Source organism: Oncorhynchus kisutch, linkage group LG9 (assembly GCF_002021735.2).
Source record: "Oncorhynchus kisutch isolate 150728-3 linkage group LG9, Okis_V2, whole genome shotgun sequence".
NCBI classification, from domain to species: domain Eukaryota; kingdom Metazoa; phylum Chordata; class Actinopteri; order Salmoniformes; family Salmonidae; genus Oncorhynchus; species Oncorhynchus kisutch.
In genome coordinates, this window is record NC_034182.2 from 24,170,915 (window position 1) to 24,186,834 (window position 15,920).

Sequence of the window (15,920 nt, forward strand, 5' to 3'; positions counted from 1 at the left end):
CTTTCTGTGACTGCCTCTCGACGACGAAGCGAGCAAGTTTCTTCACCCAGAGTGAGAGTTCAGGCAGATCTTCTCTCCACTCACCAGACCAGCACTGGAAAACAAAACACAGTCACTGTGGCTGTACAGACAGCTCCAAGACACATCCACTGTTTATACAGACACTTCAAGACACATCCATTGTTACAGACAGGGGTATGTCAGCTCATCATTACTCTCCAGATTATATTACAGATGCTTTGTCAGGCTCATTTGCATCAAATGTCAGACTTTTTGGAAATGAGGTGGATCCATTTCTTTGGAAGTTGGAGTCATATTTTGGGATGTTCACACTGTTTTCACTCTAAAAACAGACAGGAGATTGGGGTCATTGAGTTTGATACATGTGCCGAGTAACTTCATGGGAAATGTGTTCCACGCTTCTGTCTGGAGGAATTGCAAACAAATGAAGCCCCTACTCCCTATGAACGTGGGTAGACCTGAGGGGATTGGATAGGTGAAAGTAATATGGCAACATTTCACCTGGCCAATCAGAGGTCCAGATGGATATACCACCATATTGTTTACACCCATCCAGTCCTCTCAGATCTCCAAAATTGCCTAGAGGGGCTAGCAGCCAGTCTCAAATCAATACCTAACCCTCACCCTTGGCCCTAACCCTTGGATTCTGCAGATCTGTCAGATCTAAGCAATATGGTGGAAGCTCCGCCACTGCACTACTTATACCTACCCAGGCCAAGAGGGAGGCGTAGGGATCTTACAAGAGTTGCCTCGTTAATCCGCTGTCTCTCTCACAAGAACTAGATTCACTTTCTATAATCTCACTCCCTTTCTCTGCTCTGATAGACATATCTCCAGCGTTGCACGGTGTAATTGATTTCCTTATAGAATCATAGGGTTCTAGAGGAGCTGCAGCACCCTGGATACATTTAACTCAATGTGGGGGGGGGGGGGGGGGGGGGGGGGTGAGAGTTAGACTACTGCTGTCTGTTCGGAAATAAATGTAATAATTCAGAATAGTGTAACAAACCTGTAAGGCCACCGAAACTCGCACATTGTTTGTTGACTAGCGTAAACAGTTTAGGACACTGATCTCCCATGGAATTATCAAGTTAATAGTTTATATGGAGGAACAGACAGTGCACCCCAGCAATGACCAGCCCGCAAGCAACGCCTTCCCAAAAACTCTTCCTCAGCATGCCTCCCGCATCCTCACATTCAGCAACTCATTTGCATAACATTGTGTGATAGGCTGAGAGACTTTTAAACGTGTAAAACATTATACCATGAGAAAGCCTATAATTTTGCCCCAGAGGTTCAATATCTTATTTTATTATTACGTAGCTGTAGAGTGTATCCCAAAAACAAGGCATAGCTTACAGTTGGGAATACACTGCAAATACAGTGGGGAGAACAAGTATTTGATACACTGCCGATTTTGCAGGTTTCCCAACTTACAAAGCATGTAGAGGTCTGTAATTTTTATCATAGGTACACTTCAACTGTGAGAGACGGAATCTAAAACAAAAATCCAGAAAATCACATTGTATGATTTTTAAGTAATTAATTTGCATTTTATTGTATGACATAAGTATTTGATCACCTACCAACCAGTAAGAATTCCAGCTCTCACAGACCTGTTAGTTTTTCTTTAAGAAGCCCTCCTGTTCTCCACTCATTACCTGTATTAACTGCACCTGTTTGAACTCGTTACCTGTAGAAAAGACACTTGTCCACACACTCAATCAAACAGACTCCAACCTCTCCACAATGGCCAAGGCCAGAGAGCTGTGTAAGGACATCAGGGTTAAATTGTAGACCTGCACAAGGCTGGGATGGGCTACAGGACAATAGGCAAGCAGCTTGGTGAGAAGGCAACAACTGTTGGCTCAGTTATTAGAAAATGGAAGACGTTCAAGATGATGGTCAATTACCCTCAGTCTGGGGCTCCATGCAAGATCTCACCTTGTGGGGCATCAATGATTTATTTATTTATTATTTATTTACCTTTATTTAACCAGGTAGGCAAGTTGAGAACAAGTTCTCATTTACAATTGCGACCTGGCCAAGATAAAGCAAAGCAGTTCGACAGATAAAACGACACAGAGTTACACATGAAGTAAAAACAAACATACAGTCAATAATGCAGTATAAACAAGTCTATATACAATGTGAGCAAATGAGGTGAGAAGGGAGGTAAAGGCAAAAAAAGGCCATGATGGCAAAGTAAATACAATATAGCAAGTAAAATACTGGAATGGTAGTTTTGCAATGGAAGAATGTGCAAAGTAGAAATAAAAATAATGGGGTGCAAAGGAGCAAAATAAATAAATAAATTACAATTAAATACAGTTGGGAAAGAGGTAGTTGTTTGGGCTAAATTATAGGTGGGCTATGTACAGGTGCAGTAATCTGTGAGCTGCTCTGACAGTTGGTGCTTAAAGCTAGTGAGGGAGATAAGTGTTTCCAGTTTCAGAGATTTTTGTAGTTCGTTCCAGTCATTGGCAGCAGAGAACTGGAAGGAGAGGCGGCCAAAGAAAGAATTGGTTTTGGGGGTGACTAGAGAGATATACCTGCTGGAGCGTGTGCTACAGGTGGGAGATGCTATGGTGACCAGCGAGCTGAGATAAGGGGGGACTTTACCTAGCAGGGTCTTGTAGATGACATGGAGCCAGTGGGTTTGGCGACGAGTATGAAGCGAGGGCCAGCCAACGAGAGCGTACAGGTCGCAATGGTGGGTAGTATATGGGGCTTTGGTGATAAAACGGATTGCACTGTGATAGACTGCATCCAATTTGTTGAGTAGGGTATTGGAGGCTATTTTGTAAATGACATCGCCAAAGTCGAGGATTGGTAGGATGGTCAGTTTTACAAGGGTATGTTTGGCAGCATGAGTGAAGGATGCTTTGTTGCGAAATAGGAAGCCAATTCTAGATTTAACTTTGGATTGGAGATGTTTGATATGGGTCTGGAAGGAGAGTTTACAGTCTAACCAGACACCTAAGTATTTGTAGTTGTCCACGTATTCTAAGTCAGAGCCGTCCAGAGTAGTGATGTTGGACAGGCGGGTAGGTGCAGGTAGCGATCGGTTGAAGAGCATGCATTTAGTTTTACTTGTATTTAAGAGCAATTGGAGGCCACGGAAGGAGAGTTGTATGGCATTGAAGCTTGCCTGGAGGGTTGTTAACACAGTGTCCAAAGAAGGGCCGGAAGTATACAGAATGGTGTCGTCTGCGTAGAGGTGGATCAGGGACTCACCAGCAGCAAGAGCGACCTCATTGATGTATACAGAGAAGAGAGTCGGTCCAAGAATTGAACCCTGTGGCACCCCCATAGAGACTGCCAGAGGTCCGGACAGCAGACCCTCCGATTTGACACACTGAACTCTATCAGAGAAGTAGTTGGTGAACCAGGCGAGGCAATCATTTGAGAAACCAAGGCTGTCGAGTCTGCCGATGAGGATATGGTGATTGACAGAGTCGAAAGCCTTGGCCAGATCAATGAATACGGCTGCACAGTAATGTTTCTTATCGATGGCGGTTAAGATATCGTTTAGGACCTTGAGCGTGGCTGAGGTGCAACCATGACCAGCTCTGAAACCGGATTGCATAGCAGAGAAGGTATGGTGAGATTCTAAATGGTCGGTAATCTGTTTGTTGACTTGGCTTTCGAAGACCTTAGAAAGGCACGGTAGGATAGATATAGGTCTGTAGCAGTTTGGGTCAAGAGTGTCCCCCCCTTTGAAGAGGGGGATGACCGCAGCTGCTTTCCAATCTTTGGGAATCTCAGACGACACGAAAGAGAGGTTGAACAGGCTAGTAATAGGGGTGGCAACAATTTCGGCAGATAATTTTAGAAAGAAAGGGTCCAGATTGTCTAGCCCGGCTGATTTGTAGGGGTCCAGATTTTGCAGCTCTTTCAGAACATCAGCTGAATGGATTTGGGAGAAGGAGAAATGGGGAAGGCTTGGGCGAGTTGCTGTTGGGGGTGCAGTGCTGTTGTCCGGGGTAGGAGTAGCCAGGTGGAAAGCATGGCCAGCCGTAGAAAAATGCTTATTGAAATTCTCAATTATGGTGGATTTATCAGTGGTGACAGTGTTTCCTATCTTCAGTGCAGTGGGCAGCTGGGAGGAGGTGTTCTTATTCTCCATGGACTTTACAGTGTCCCAGAACTTTTTTGAGTTAGTGTTGCAGGAAGCAAATTTCTGCTTGAAAAAGCTAGCCTTGGCTTTTCTAACTGCCTGTGTATAATGATTTCTAGCTTCCCTGAACAGCTGCATATCACGGGGGCTGTTCGATGCTAATGCAGAACGCCATAGGATGTTTTTGTGTTGGTTAAGGGCAGTCAGGTCTGGGGAGAACCAAGGGCTATATCTGTTCCTGGTTCTAAATTTCTTAAATGGGGCATGTTTATTTAAGATGGTTAGGAAGGCATTTAAAAAAAATATCCAGGCATCCTCTACTGACGGGATGAGATCAATATCCTTCCAGGATACCCCGGCCAGGTCGATTAGAAAGGCCTGCTCGCAGAAGTGTTTCAGGGAGCGTTTTACAGTGATGAGTGGAGGTCGTTTGACCGCTGACCCATTACGGATGCAGGCAATGAGGCAGTGATCGCTGAGATCTTGGTTGAAGACAGCAGAGGTGTATTTAGAGGGGAAGTTGGTTAGGATGATATCTATGAGGGTGCCCGTGTTTAAGGTTTTGGGGAGGTACCTGGTAGGTTCATTGATTGAGGGCATCAAGTTTAGATTGTAGGATGGCTGGGGTGTTAAGCATGTTCCAGTTTAGGTCGCCTAGCAGCACGAACTCTGAAGATAGATGGGGGGCAATCAGTTCACATATGGTGTCCAGAGCACAGCTGGGGGCAGAGGGTGGTCTATAGCAGGCGGCAACGGTGAGAGACTTGTTTTTAGAGAGGTGGATTTTTAAAAGTAGAAGTTCAAATTGTTTGGGTACAGACCTGGATAGTAGGACAGAACTCTGCAGGCTATCTTTGCAGTAGATTGCAACACCGCCCCCTTTGGCAGTTCTATCTTGTCTGAAAATGTTGTAGTTTGGAATTAAAATGTCTGAGTTTTTGGTGGTCTTCCTAAGCCAGGATTCAGACACAGCTAGAACATCCGGGTTGGCAGAGTGTGCTAAAGCAGTGAATAGAACAAACTTAGGGAGGAGGCTTCTAATGTTAACATGCATGAAACCAAGGCTATTACGGTTACAGAAGTCGTCAAAAGAGAGCGCCTGGGGAATAGGAGTGGAGCTAGGCACTGCAGGGCCTGGATTCACCTCTACATCGCCAGAGGAACATAGGAGGAGTAGAATAAGGGTACGGCTAAAAGCTATGAGAATTGGTCGTCTAGAACGTCTGGAACATAGAGTAAAAGGAGGTTTCTGGGGGCGATAAAATAGCATCAAGGTATAATGTACAGACAAATGTATGGTAGGATGTGAATACAGTGGAGGTAAACCTAGGTATTGAGTGATGAAGAGAGAGATATTGTCTCTAGAAACATCGTTGAAACTAGGAGATGTCATTGCATGTGTGGGTGGTGGAACTAATAGGTTGGATAAGGTATAGTGAGCAGGACTAGAGGCTCTACAGTGAAATAAGCCAATAAACACTAACCAGAACAGAAATGGACAAGACATATTGACATTAAGGAGAGGCATGCTTAGTCGAGTGATCAAAAGGGTCCGGTGAGTGGAGAGGTTGGTTGGTGATTTAGACAGCTAGCCAGGGCATCGGTAGCAAGCTAGCATAGGATGGAGGTCTGTTGTTAGCCACCTCCTGCGCTCCGTCAGTAGATTAGTGGGGTTCCGTGTGGTAGAGGGGATCAATCCAAATCACACAACAACAAAAATAAAAACAATAGATATAGTTATAGAGGCCCAAGAAGAAAACATAATAATAATAATAAAAAAATAAAAATAAATGTCCGATTGTCTATTCAGATAGCAGCCGGTAAGACAGCTAACGGTTAGCAGGCCGCAGATGGGCGTTCAGGTAACGTCGCGACGGAGGAGCCAGCCGAATAATTCCTTCGGGTAGATAACGTCGGCAGTCCAGTTGTGAAGGCCCGGTGGGGCTCCGCGAAGGCAGCAAAACGGGTCCGGATAGGCGACTGCAGCCCAGGTGCGATTGATGGAACTCAGGAGTGATTGACGGAGCTTGCTAGCTCCGGAACAATTGATGTTTGCTCCGGAATCGACGAAGGCCGATAGTCACACGGATAGCAGCTAGCTAGCTGTGAGATCCGGGCATGAATGTCCAGAGAGCAGTCGAAATCCAGGGACATGGAGAGAAAAATTGGTCCGGTATGCTCCGCTCCGAGCCGCGCTGCGCCGTACAGAACTGGCGATAGACTTTCGAGCCAAAGGATAGCCGATGACCACCATTAGCTGAACACCAACGACTTGCCAGTAAAGGAGCCAACTAGCTTCTGAACTAGCTTCTGGATTAGCTACTGGCTAGTTTCAGGCCAGCCTCCTGGAGTTTCTGGCTAGCTTCTTGGAGGATTACAGATCTGAGGTAAATAATACTTTTTTATAAATATACATTGGTGAGGCGGGTTGCAGGAGAGTGTTTTGAAGATGAGTTGATGGAAAATAAAAATAAAATGTATGTGAAAAAGTTGTAAATATATATATATATATACAGGACACGACAAGACGAGGACAAAAGACGTCTGAACTGCTATGCCACCTTGGAGATGATGTGAATGATCATGAGGAAGGTGAGGGATCAGCCCAGAACTACACGGCAGGACCTGGTCAATGACCTGAAGAGCTGGGACCACAGTCTCAAAGAAAACCATTAGTAACACACTACGCCGTCATGGATTAAAATCCTGCAGCGCACGCAAGATCCCCCTGCTCAAGCCAGCGCATGTCCAGGCCCGTCTGAAGTTTGCCAATGACCATCTGGGTGATCCACTCACCGTGTTTGGAGGAAGAAGAAGGATGAGTACAACTCCAAGAACACCATCCCAACTGTGAAGCATGGAGGTGGAAACATCATTCTTTGGGGATGCTTTTCTGCAAAGTGGACAGGACGACTGCACCGTATTGAGGGGAGGATGGATGGGGCGATGTATCGCGAGATCTTGGCCAACAACCTCCTTCCCTCAGTAAGAGCATTGAAGATGGGTCATGGCTGGGTCTTCCAGCATGACAACGACCCGAAACACACAGCCAGGGCAACTAAGGAGTGGCTCCGTAAGAAGCATCTCAAGGTCCTGGAGTGGCCTAGCCAGTCTCCAGACCTGAACCCAATAGAAAATCTTTGGAGGGAGCTGAAAGTCAGTATTGCCCAGCGACAGCCCCGAAACCTGAAGCATATGGAGAAGGTCTGTATGGAGGAGTGGGCCAAAATCCCTGCTGCAGTGTGTGCAATCCTGGTCAAGAACTACAGGAAATGTATGATCTCTGTAATTGCAAACAAAGTTTTCTGTACCAAATATTAAGTTCTGCTTTTCTGTGTGTGTCAAATACTTATGTCATGCAATAAAATGCTAATTAATTACTTAATCATACAATGTGATTTTCTGGACTTTTGTTTTAGATTCCGTCTCTCACAGTTGAAGTGTACCCATGATAAAAATGACAGACCTCTACATGCTTTGTAAGTAGGAAAACCTGCTAAATCGGCAGTGTATCAAATACTTCTCCCCACTGTATGTCAATGAACAAACAGCAGGCAGACAAAAACAGCCCTTTAACAATATTTCAAATACAATCTCGGGAAAACACAGGTTGAAAAGCAATTGGCTCTTGTTGAAATAGAGAATATTCTAAATCGGGCTGCTGAAAGCTACCAAAATATTTCATCAAGTTCCAAATATTGTTTTAAAAAGTCAAATCGGAGAGAAAAAGAGCCTTTGAGCTGTGCATCGTTGGGTGAGTCAGTGAAACTGGATATCACTTTTAAAACTATAATTTACTCCTCATATTGTACAATGTGTGTCTCCACACACCTAGGTCTAGGCTATTGATGGATTCAAGACAATGTCGGTTTATCTATCTCAGATCCTCAATTTGTCAGTTTCAAAGATGCCTGTCATTCCGATAATTTGCGTGGTACTATGGTGCTTTCAGGACAACTGGGAACTCTGGGGAAATCATTACGTCAGAACGTTTGAGCCTTAAAAAGAGGCTTGAGTTCAGGACTTGGAATACCGAGTTGGATGACTGTTCAAAATGAATTTGCCCAGTCGGTTTTAGTTTTTTTTTTCCGGAGTTCCCAATTGTCTTCAATGCACTGGTAAGAAGTAGGAGATTTCCGAATTCCGAGTTCCCAGTTGTTATGAACGCAGCATTAAAGATTATGCCAAGGTCTTCAGTCATTCAATCAGGGCGGCAGGGTAGCCTAGTGGTTAGGGTGTTGGACTAGTAACCGAAAGGTTGACAAGGTACAAATCTGAGCTGACAAGGTACAAATCTGTCGTTCTGCCCCTGAACAGGCAGTTAACCCACTGTTCCTAGGCCGTCATTGAAAATAAGAATTTGTTCTTAACTGACTTGCCTAGTAAAATTAAAAAAGTATATATATATATTTTTTTATGTTAAAGGATGTAGATTTGCATAAAATGCATTTATAAAAATACAAATATTTTCCCGGACCCTAGGCCACATTTTCCCCATGTGTGCAATTTCTGTAATGCCTCTACTCTACTGCTCTATGCAAATGTGATGATATGCATGCAATGTTTTATTATAAAGGTCATTTTATTTTTCTCATCCGGTACCTCCGGGCTCCCCAGGTTACCCCCCCTTTGTGCTCACTTTTTGTTCTGGCACCTCCCGATACACAAATGAAGCACTGCTTTCCAGGCTTTATAAGATCTGGCATGTGTCCCCAATGTTGTCAGGCAGAAATTTGACCGTGGAGTCACTCACATGACCTCTGTGGTATTGCAGTGTGGCCCTCTGGGAAGGATCTCGATGCTCTGTCTGGACTCCAGCTGATTACACAGGCATTGTCTGTTGTAATCCCTCCCGATTGGGTGCATACCAAGAACAATTCATCAATCTTTTAGTTCATACAATCCAAAGAGATTTTGTTAAAATATGTTTTCATTATTTTGTTTTGTGTATTGGATAGAGACAGAGTCCAGTATTGCAACACAAAAGTGTTTGCTCTCTACAGTTCCACATTCACTCACACACACACACACACACACACACTTGGAGAGACATCTAAGGAGCTGGCCCAATAAAAGTTAACTTTAAGGTCCAGTGTTTACTGATGATATTCAGTTGTAAACTGTCAAATGTTCTGTACTTTTGTACTTTTCTTAAAAAACAGCTGTAGACTAACAGTGAAATGGTTACTTACAGGCCTTTTCCAACAATCCAGAGTTAAAGATAAAACAAAACAGAAATAGTGACACGAGGAATAAATGCACAGTGAATAATGAGTTGATGTGCAGGGGTACGAGGTAATTGAGGTAGCTATATGTACATATTGGTAGGTATAAAGTGACTAAGCAAAGGGATAGATAATTGACAGTAGCCCACAGTGAGTGAATGTGTGTGGCGTCAGTACACGTGTGCGCGTGTTGTGTGGGCATATGTTGTGTGTGTTGGGGTGTCAGTATGAGTGGGTGGGTAGAGTCCAGTGTGTGAATAGAGTCAGTGAGAGGGAGTTAGTGCAGAAATGGGTCAATACAGGTAGTACGGGAAGCCATTTCATTAGCTATTTAGCAAGTCTTGTTCAGCAGTCTTATGGCTTGGGGGTAGAACCAGTGGAGGTTGGTGACTTGAAAAATTGAGGATCATGGGAGACCCACGGTATAGGCGAGTAACGCACGGAGACGACGAAGTGTGTTTCGAAAATCGTCAAAAAGACTTAATTATTTTAACCTAAAGCATTTAGTAAAGACATTTATAGTACCATGTTATGGGGAATGGGAATGAGAGGGCTACTTACACTGTGTTGGAAAGGGATCGCAGCAGTGAATGACTGAGGGTATGAGGCATGAGTCGAGCTGTTCAGAGGCTTGAGTTCAGTGCAGGGCAGGATTTGACTGGGAAGACAAAAAACAATAACACACTACGCAGTTAGACAAAAGAGCTAAGAATGAGTTAGTCCAAGCAAGGAGTAAAATCATTCATGTGTAACAATGGGATTGTGTATGTGATTGACTCGACATACAGGAATGAGAGAAAATGTAGAGGTGTACTCACAGTGCTTGGAGGGGAAGCATTCAATGTGCCAGTGGAAGAGTGGGCACATGAGACATGGCTTCAGTTCATGTCAGGAGAAAGTTGACAAAGGAAGTGGAGTTGAGTAGTCATCACCTCTTAATCAGGGAAGAGGGGACTTAGCCGTAAATATAAATAGACGATACATTCCATTACAGCTGCGCCATCGTAGGTTTGGACAACGAGTTTGTCTATAACTTAAACTCAGACATCTCAAAATGCATAAAGTCAAACAAGGACTGCGCATCTCGCCCACTTGACACATCAAAGTATCTCAAGAAACGTCCCTGAATAAAGCCCTGATCATCCACATACCTGACGATAACTGACAACTGCAAGCAGACTGGTGGCACCATAGGTCCCAGAGCGGTGGGGCAATTTTTACACCCTGGGGCTTGGAATTTTATCTTATATGTTAACCTAACTAGGAAAACTCTGGACCCTATAAGGTATGACAGTGATTAATCAGTCGTAAAAAGGTTTTATATGGGCTATGATGGGACCAGATTTTCCTAATCAGGTCACATGATTTTTTTTTTACTCCTGAAAAAATATCCTGGCCCTGGGGGGCCCTGAAAACCCTGTCAAACTGCATCTACCTTATACTTGTTCCTATAAATTATATTTAAACAAAATTTGGAGGGGGATTTCCTCTACCCAGACACATAGACAACAACTGATAGACAATAGAACTCACAGGGCTGAGCTAGCTTTTATGCATTTTTACATCATGCAGGCCTATGCAGCTGTAGGCCTTACAAAACATTTACTCACATCTGTCGCCACTATTATGTTGATTCATTAATTTTATGGATTAAAAAAGTATATGCAGCCTAGCCAGCCCAATTTTTAATATAAACTCAATTTGAGCACATTCACGGTTTTTCCTGACACACAAACGGACTATAAATACATAACGTTACCAATGAGTTGACCCTGACCAGATGGACAGTGCGCATAGGCTGTATGCAGCTAGCCTACAGTTGATGAGACTGAAAAATAATCTTGTTTTCATCCCATACAGCATGTCAGATTTCTAGTGTTTAGGTGTAGTTTAGGCTGCTGCAACATTTATACCATGCGTTTTTGAGTGTCTGTTCGGAGTGAGTATGTGTTATCATCTTTGCTAAATAAATACCAGAGGAAAGTGGAAAGCCTACTTGAGCACACGCGAAAGAATGCGCAGCGTCAATCTCTTTAATCTTTTAATGGATGATGTGCTGGAATCATTCGGAATTGTTTTCGACATCCCCAAAAAAGAGTCGAAAGCTCGATAAGTTCAGCAAGTAAAGCATCGTAACGTGCAATTACCTCTGCAAGCTCCTTGTAGTTGCCCATGCACAAAAACGCAGGCAAGGCGTGCAATACAGACGGCTTGATGAAAGGCTCCCTGTTAACAATCTATTCTTTTGATCAGCTGGTATTTTAACTCGCCCCTTTTACCCCAGAGAATGAAAGGGGTTCTTCGACAAAAAGTCCACAACATTTTCAGCAGCGTTGTCTATTAAACTATTCTGGCGCAGAAAACGGCACACTTGCTCTGGTACAGTTGCTAGCTAGCCATTTAAATTGACAATTTATTTAAATTTGCCTTGCTTTTACTGGACACCAAAATTAAGTTCTAAAACCCAGAAAACGATTTATAATATACCTCCTCAGTATCCTGTAATTTGAAAAAAACTCATTTGAATTGAATACAATCCCAAAAATGCTTCAGGATCACTTTTCACTCTTAAAACAATGTCACCAAGTTTCTCAACACATAGAAACCCCATAACGCTCAGTGGCACAATCCCAATACAACTCAATAGGTTCGTTCTCGGATGCTAATTCTATGATTGGATGGACAATATGTCAGTTCTTCCTGCTAAAGCTTTGTTACCATGTACACTACTGTTTGGGCTCACTTAGAAATGCCCGTGTTTTTGAAAGAAAAACCATTTTTTTGTTCATTAAAATAACATCAAATTGATCAGAAATACAGTGTAGACATTGTTAATGTTGTAAATGCCTATTGTAGCTGGAAACAGCAGATTTTTATGGAAAATCTACATAGGCGTACAGAGGCCCATTATCAGCAGCCATCACTCCTGTGTTCCAATGGCACGTTGTGTTAGCTAATCCAAGTTTATCATTTTAAAAGGATAATTGATCATTAGAAAACCCTTTTGCAATTATGTTAGTACAGCTGAAAACTATTGTTCTCATTAAATAAGCAATAAAACTGTCCTCCTCTAGACTGGTTGAGTATCTGGAGCATCAGCATTTGTGGGTTTGATTACATGCTCAAAATGGCCAAAAACAAAGCACTTTCTTCTGAAACTTGTCAGTCTATTCTTGTTCTGAGATATGAAGGCTATTCCATGTGAGAACTTGCCAAGAAACTGAACAGAACAGTGCAAACTGTCTCTAACCAGAATAGAAAGTGGAGTGGGAGGCCCCGGTGCACAACTGAGCAAGAGGACAAGTACATTAGAGTGTCTAGTTTGAGAAACAGATGCCTCACAAGTCCTCAACTGTCAGCTTCATTAAATAGTACCCGCAAAACACCAGTCTCAACATCAACAGTGAAGAGACGAGTTCCTCTGTTCAGTGTCTGTTGTTCTTTTGCTCATCTTAATATTTTATTTTTATTGGCTGGTCTGAGATATAGCTTTTTCTTTGCAATTCTGCTTAGATGGCATGTCTGTCTTCAAATAAATCCAGAGTGAGTGCAAGAGACAGTGAGAGTGAGAGACAGCAAGAGAGCGAGAGTGAGACACAGTGAGAGAGCGTGAGAAAGTGATTTTGGGTTGACATGAAACAGCCTGCATTGAATTCCAAGCTCAAGCAGACAGATGGGCAGCTCTTCTTCTATTTGCTAAGCCACTTGATTAGCAAAAAGACCGCCACACGCTCATCCTGCAACAGAATCATCCTTAGAGACCATTAGAGACCTACAGTAAAGCTGTCGTCCACGGGGTTGCATGTAAACGTATATCACCATGAACACCGCAAGCATAACCATCATTCTGCTCACCCTTCTGTCCATCTTCTCAACAACTGAAGGTAAATAATCATTGATTCTTCACTTAATATTGTATACTTAATTATGTATTTTATTATTTTACTGCATTTATAAGCTGGGTACTTTCATTTGAAGTTTTAGCAACTAATCAACATTCCAGTAGTCTTGGCGACTCTTTACATGACAGTGTTCTTATTACTGGGTTATTATCCATGTTTATACAAATGAATAACTAATGTAACTACTACTCATTGTTATACTGTGTTTACAGCAGCAACCCTTACCCTAACTCTAGCCCTAACTTTAGTGTTTTTCTTGCATGTGTATATATCTATGGTTACGGCATAGATATATACACATGCAAGAAAAACACTGAAAAGAGATTTAAGACAAAGCCATTGTGCTTTCCACCCTACCTCTCTATAGGGATAAAGCAACCACGGGTTCTACGCTGCCTTTGCCCCAAAGTGCAGACTGGTCTTATTCCGTTCAGGGATTTAAAGAGTGTGTGGCACCTCTCTCCTCGCCCACACTGTTCAAAGACTGAAGTCATGTGAGTGTATCCCTCCCTCTAAGGATAAATCAACATAACTGAGCATTTATAATCAGTAACCGGTATGATTATTAATACATTTTGACAATGATCTTCTCCTCAGAATAAGTACAAATGTTGTTGTCCCTCAAAATGATAAATCGACACCTTGATAGTTTATCATCAGGTTAATTGTTTTGACAGTGATCTTCAGACTAAGTGTTAAAAACATGAAAAGTAACTTATGATTTAAATCAAGTTCAAGAATTTGCTCAAAGGGTACTGGTGCACATTTTGAAGTGAATTAAAGGGATATTTTGTCATTCCTGACCTTGAAAGTAGTCTATGGATCATCTATGAACTATGCCTTTAATTATTTTCAGTGTCACACTCAAAAGGGGAGGTCAACTCTGCCTGGACCCAAAGAAACGTTCGGTGAAGATTCTGGTGGAGAGATCAACCAAAAGGTAATAACAATCTTTAACTGAATAATATAGTCCATGGCAGTGCATTGCTGCCATTGCCTTGTATTAGTGAAATCATAGCCTGGTCATACCCAAATCTAACTGCCAGTAGTGCAGGACCTGAAGCAAGGATATGCATTTTCTTGATACCATTTGAATGGAAACACTTTGAAGTTTGTGGAAATGCGAAATGAATGTAGGAGAAAGTAGCACATTAGATTAAAAAGGTAAAAAATACATAACGTTACCAATGAGTTGACCCTGACCAGATGGACAGTGCGCATAGGCTGTATGCAGCTAGCCTACAGTTGATGAGACTGAAAAATAATCTTGTTTACATGGTTAAAAAGATAACAAAGAAAAACATGTTTTTTTTGTACCATCATCAATTTAGATGTTGGCCACTAGATTGCAGCAGTGTATGTGCAAAGTTTTAGACTGATCCAATGAACCATTGTATATCTGTTCAAAATGTTGTATCAAGACTGCCCAAATGTGCCTAATTGGTTTATTAATACATTTTCAAGTTCATAATTGTGCACTCCCCTCAAACAATAGCATGGTATTCTTTCACTGTAATAGCTACTGTAAATTGGACAGTGCAGTTAGATTAGAGACACCAATCCCGTAGAGATAAAATAAAAAAAAAGCTATGTCCTTAGCTAGTTTGACTTGTTTGTCTTCTATTTTGCAGAATGCAGGAAAGCAAACGTTCTAAAGAGGTTGGAAGCGTCACTCCTGCCCTGTTACACTTGTCAACCAGATGATGGGAATGATTCAACTGGACTGCCTTCGAAGTGACCAATTCTGAAGCACCCACTAGAATACTATGAATCCGATTGGGATATTGCACTGGGAAATAATTATCTTGAGTGGAAGGGTAGATGTGGCATTGTGTGCCCATTTTCTCTATCCACGCACGACTTCATTGCCGTCTCATATATCACACCCAAATATATAATCTTATATGAATTATATGTCCATTCATTGTTTTGGTATGTTTATTACATATCATATGTTTTACTACTTATATGTTCATTATATCTTCACCTGTGAAAAACACAGGTAGGGTCAGAAGGAGGAGTCCTTAAGAAGAGAGCTGCATATAGGTAACTGAAAATAGTCCTTTATAACAGGACTTAAAGACAGTGTCTGTCTATTGATGCTTTCATTTTCTAACTTGTCCAAGCAAGCAAATAAAACAACATATTCATATCTGCTGACTGTCTCTGTATAACGTTCCACTTTCAGTCAAGCCTTTGGTTTCCAGACAAAAATAAGCTCTATAGCAAAGACAATGGCAGAGATGTTGGCAAACTAATGTCGTTCCCTATGTCCCACAATTCCCTATATAGCGCACTACTTTTGACCAGAGCCCTATGGGCCCTTGTCAAACATAGTGCTCTATATAGAGAACAGGGTTCCATTTGGAATGCAGGCAGTGTGTTTTGATGCCTTGACCTGTGATGACAATGTCTCACACAGTGCCTGCAGAAGCTGCAGCATGTGACTTACTGTTGAAGGTTATTACTGAAGACAATGAGGACAAGTCATTGCATCTTCTTTTGTATCCTGGCCAAAACCCTCATTTACCAATACACAGAGGTCTTGGTATGGTGCCAATACTTTAAGAAAAAGACTCATTGTGAGAACATGGAAATAGAATGAGCCCGGATTATTTGCATTAGTTTTGTGGGAAGCACATGCAGAGAACA

The 15,920-nt window shown here is 42.4% G+C and overlaps 1 protein-coding gene across 1 annotated transcript; it reads left to right on the plus strand.

Annotated features, from left to right (window-relative positions):
* Positions 1-12,947: 12,947 nt before the first annotated feature.
* On the plus strand, positions 12,948-15,425 carry LOC109896435 (permeability factor 2-like). Its single transcript, XM_020490689.2, has 4 exons — positions 12,948-13,250; positions 13,636-13,762; positions 14,125-14,208; positions 14,900-15,425. The coding sequence occupies exons 1-4, from the start codon at positions 13,187-13,189 to the stop codon at positions 14,970-14,972; spliced, it is 348 nt and encodes a 115-aa protein (XP_020346278.1). The 5' UTR covers positions 12,948-13,186; the 3' UTR covers positions 14,973-15,425.
* Positions 15,426-15,920: the final 495 nt, after the last annotated feature.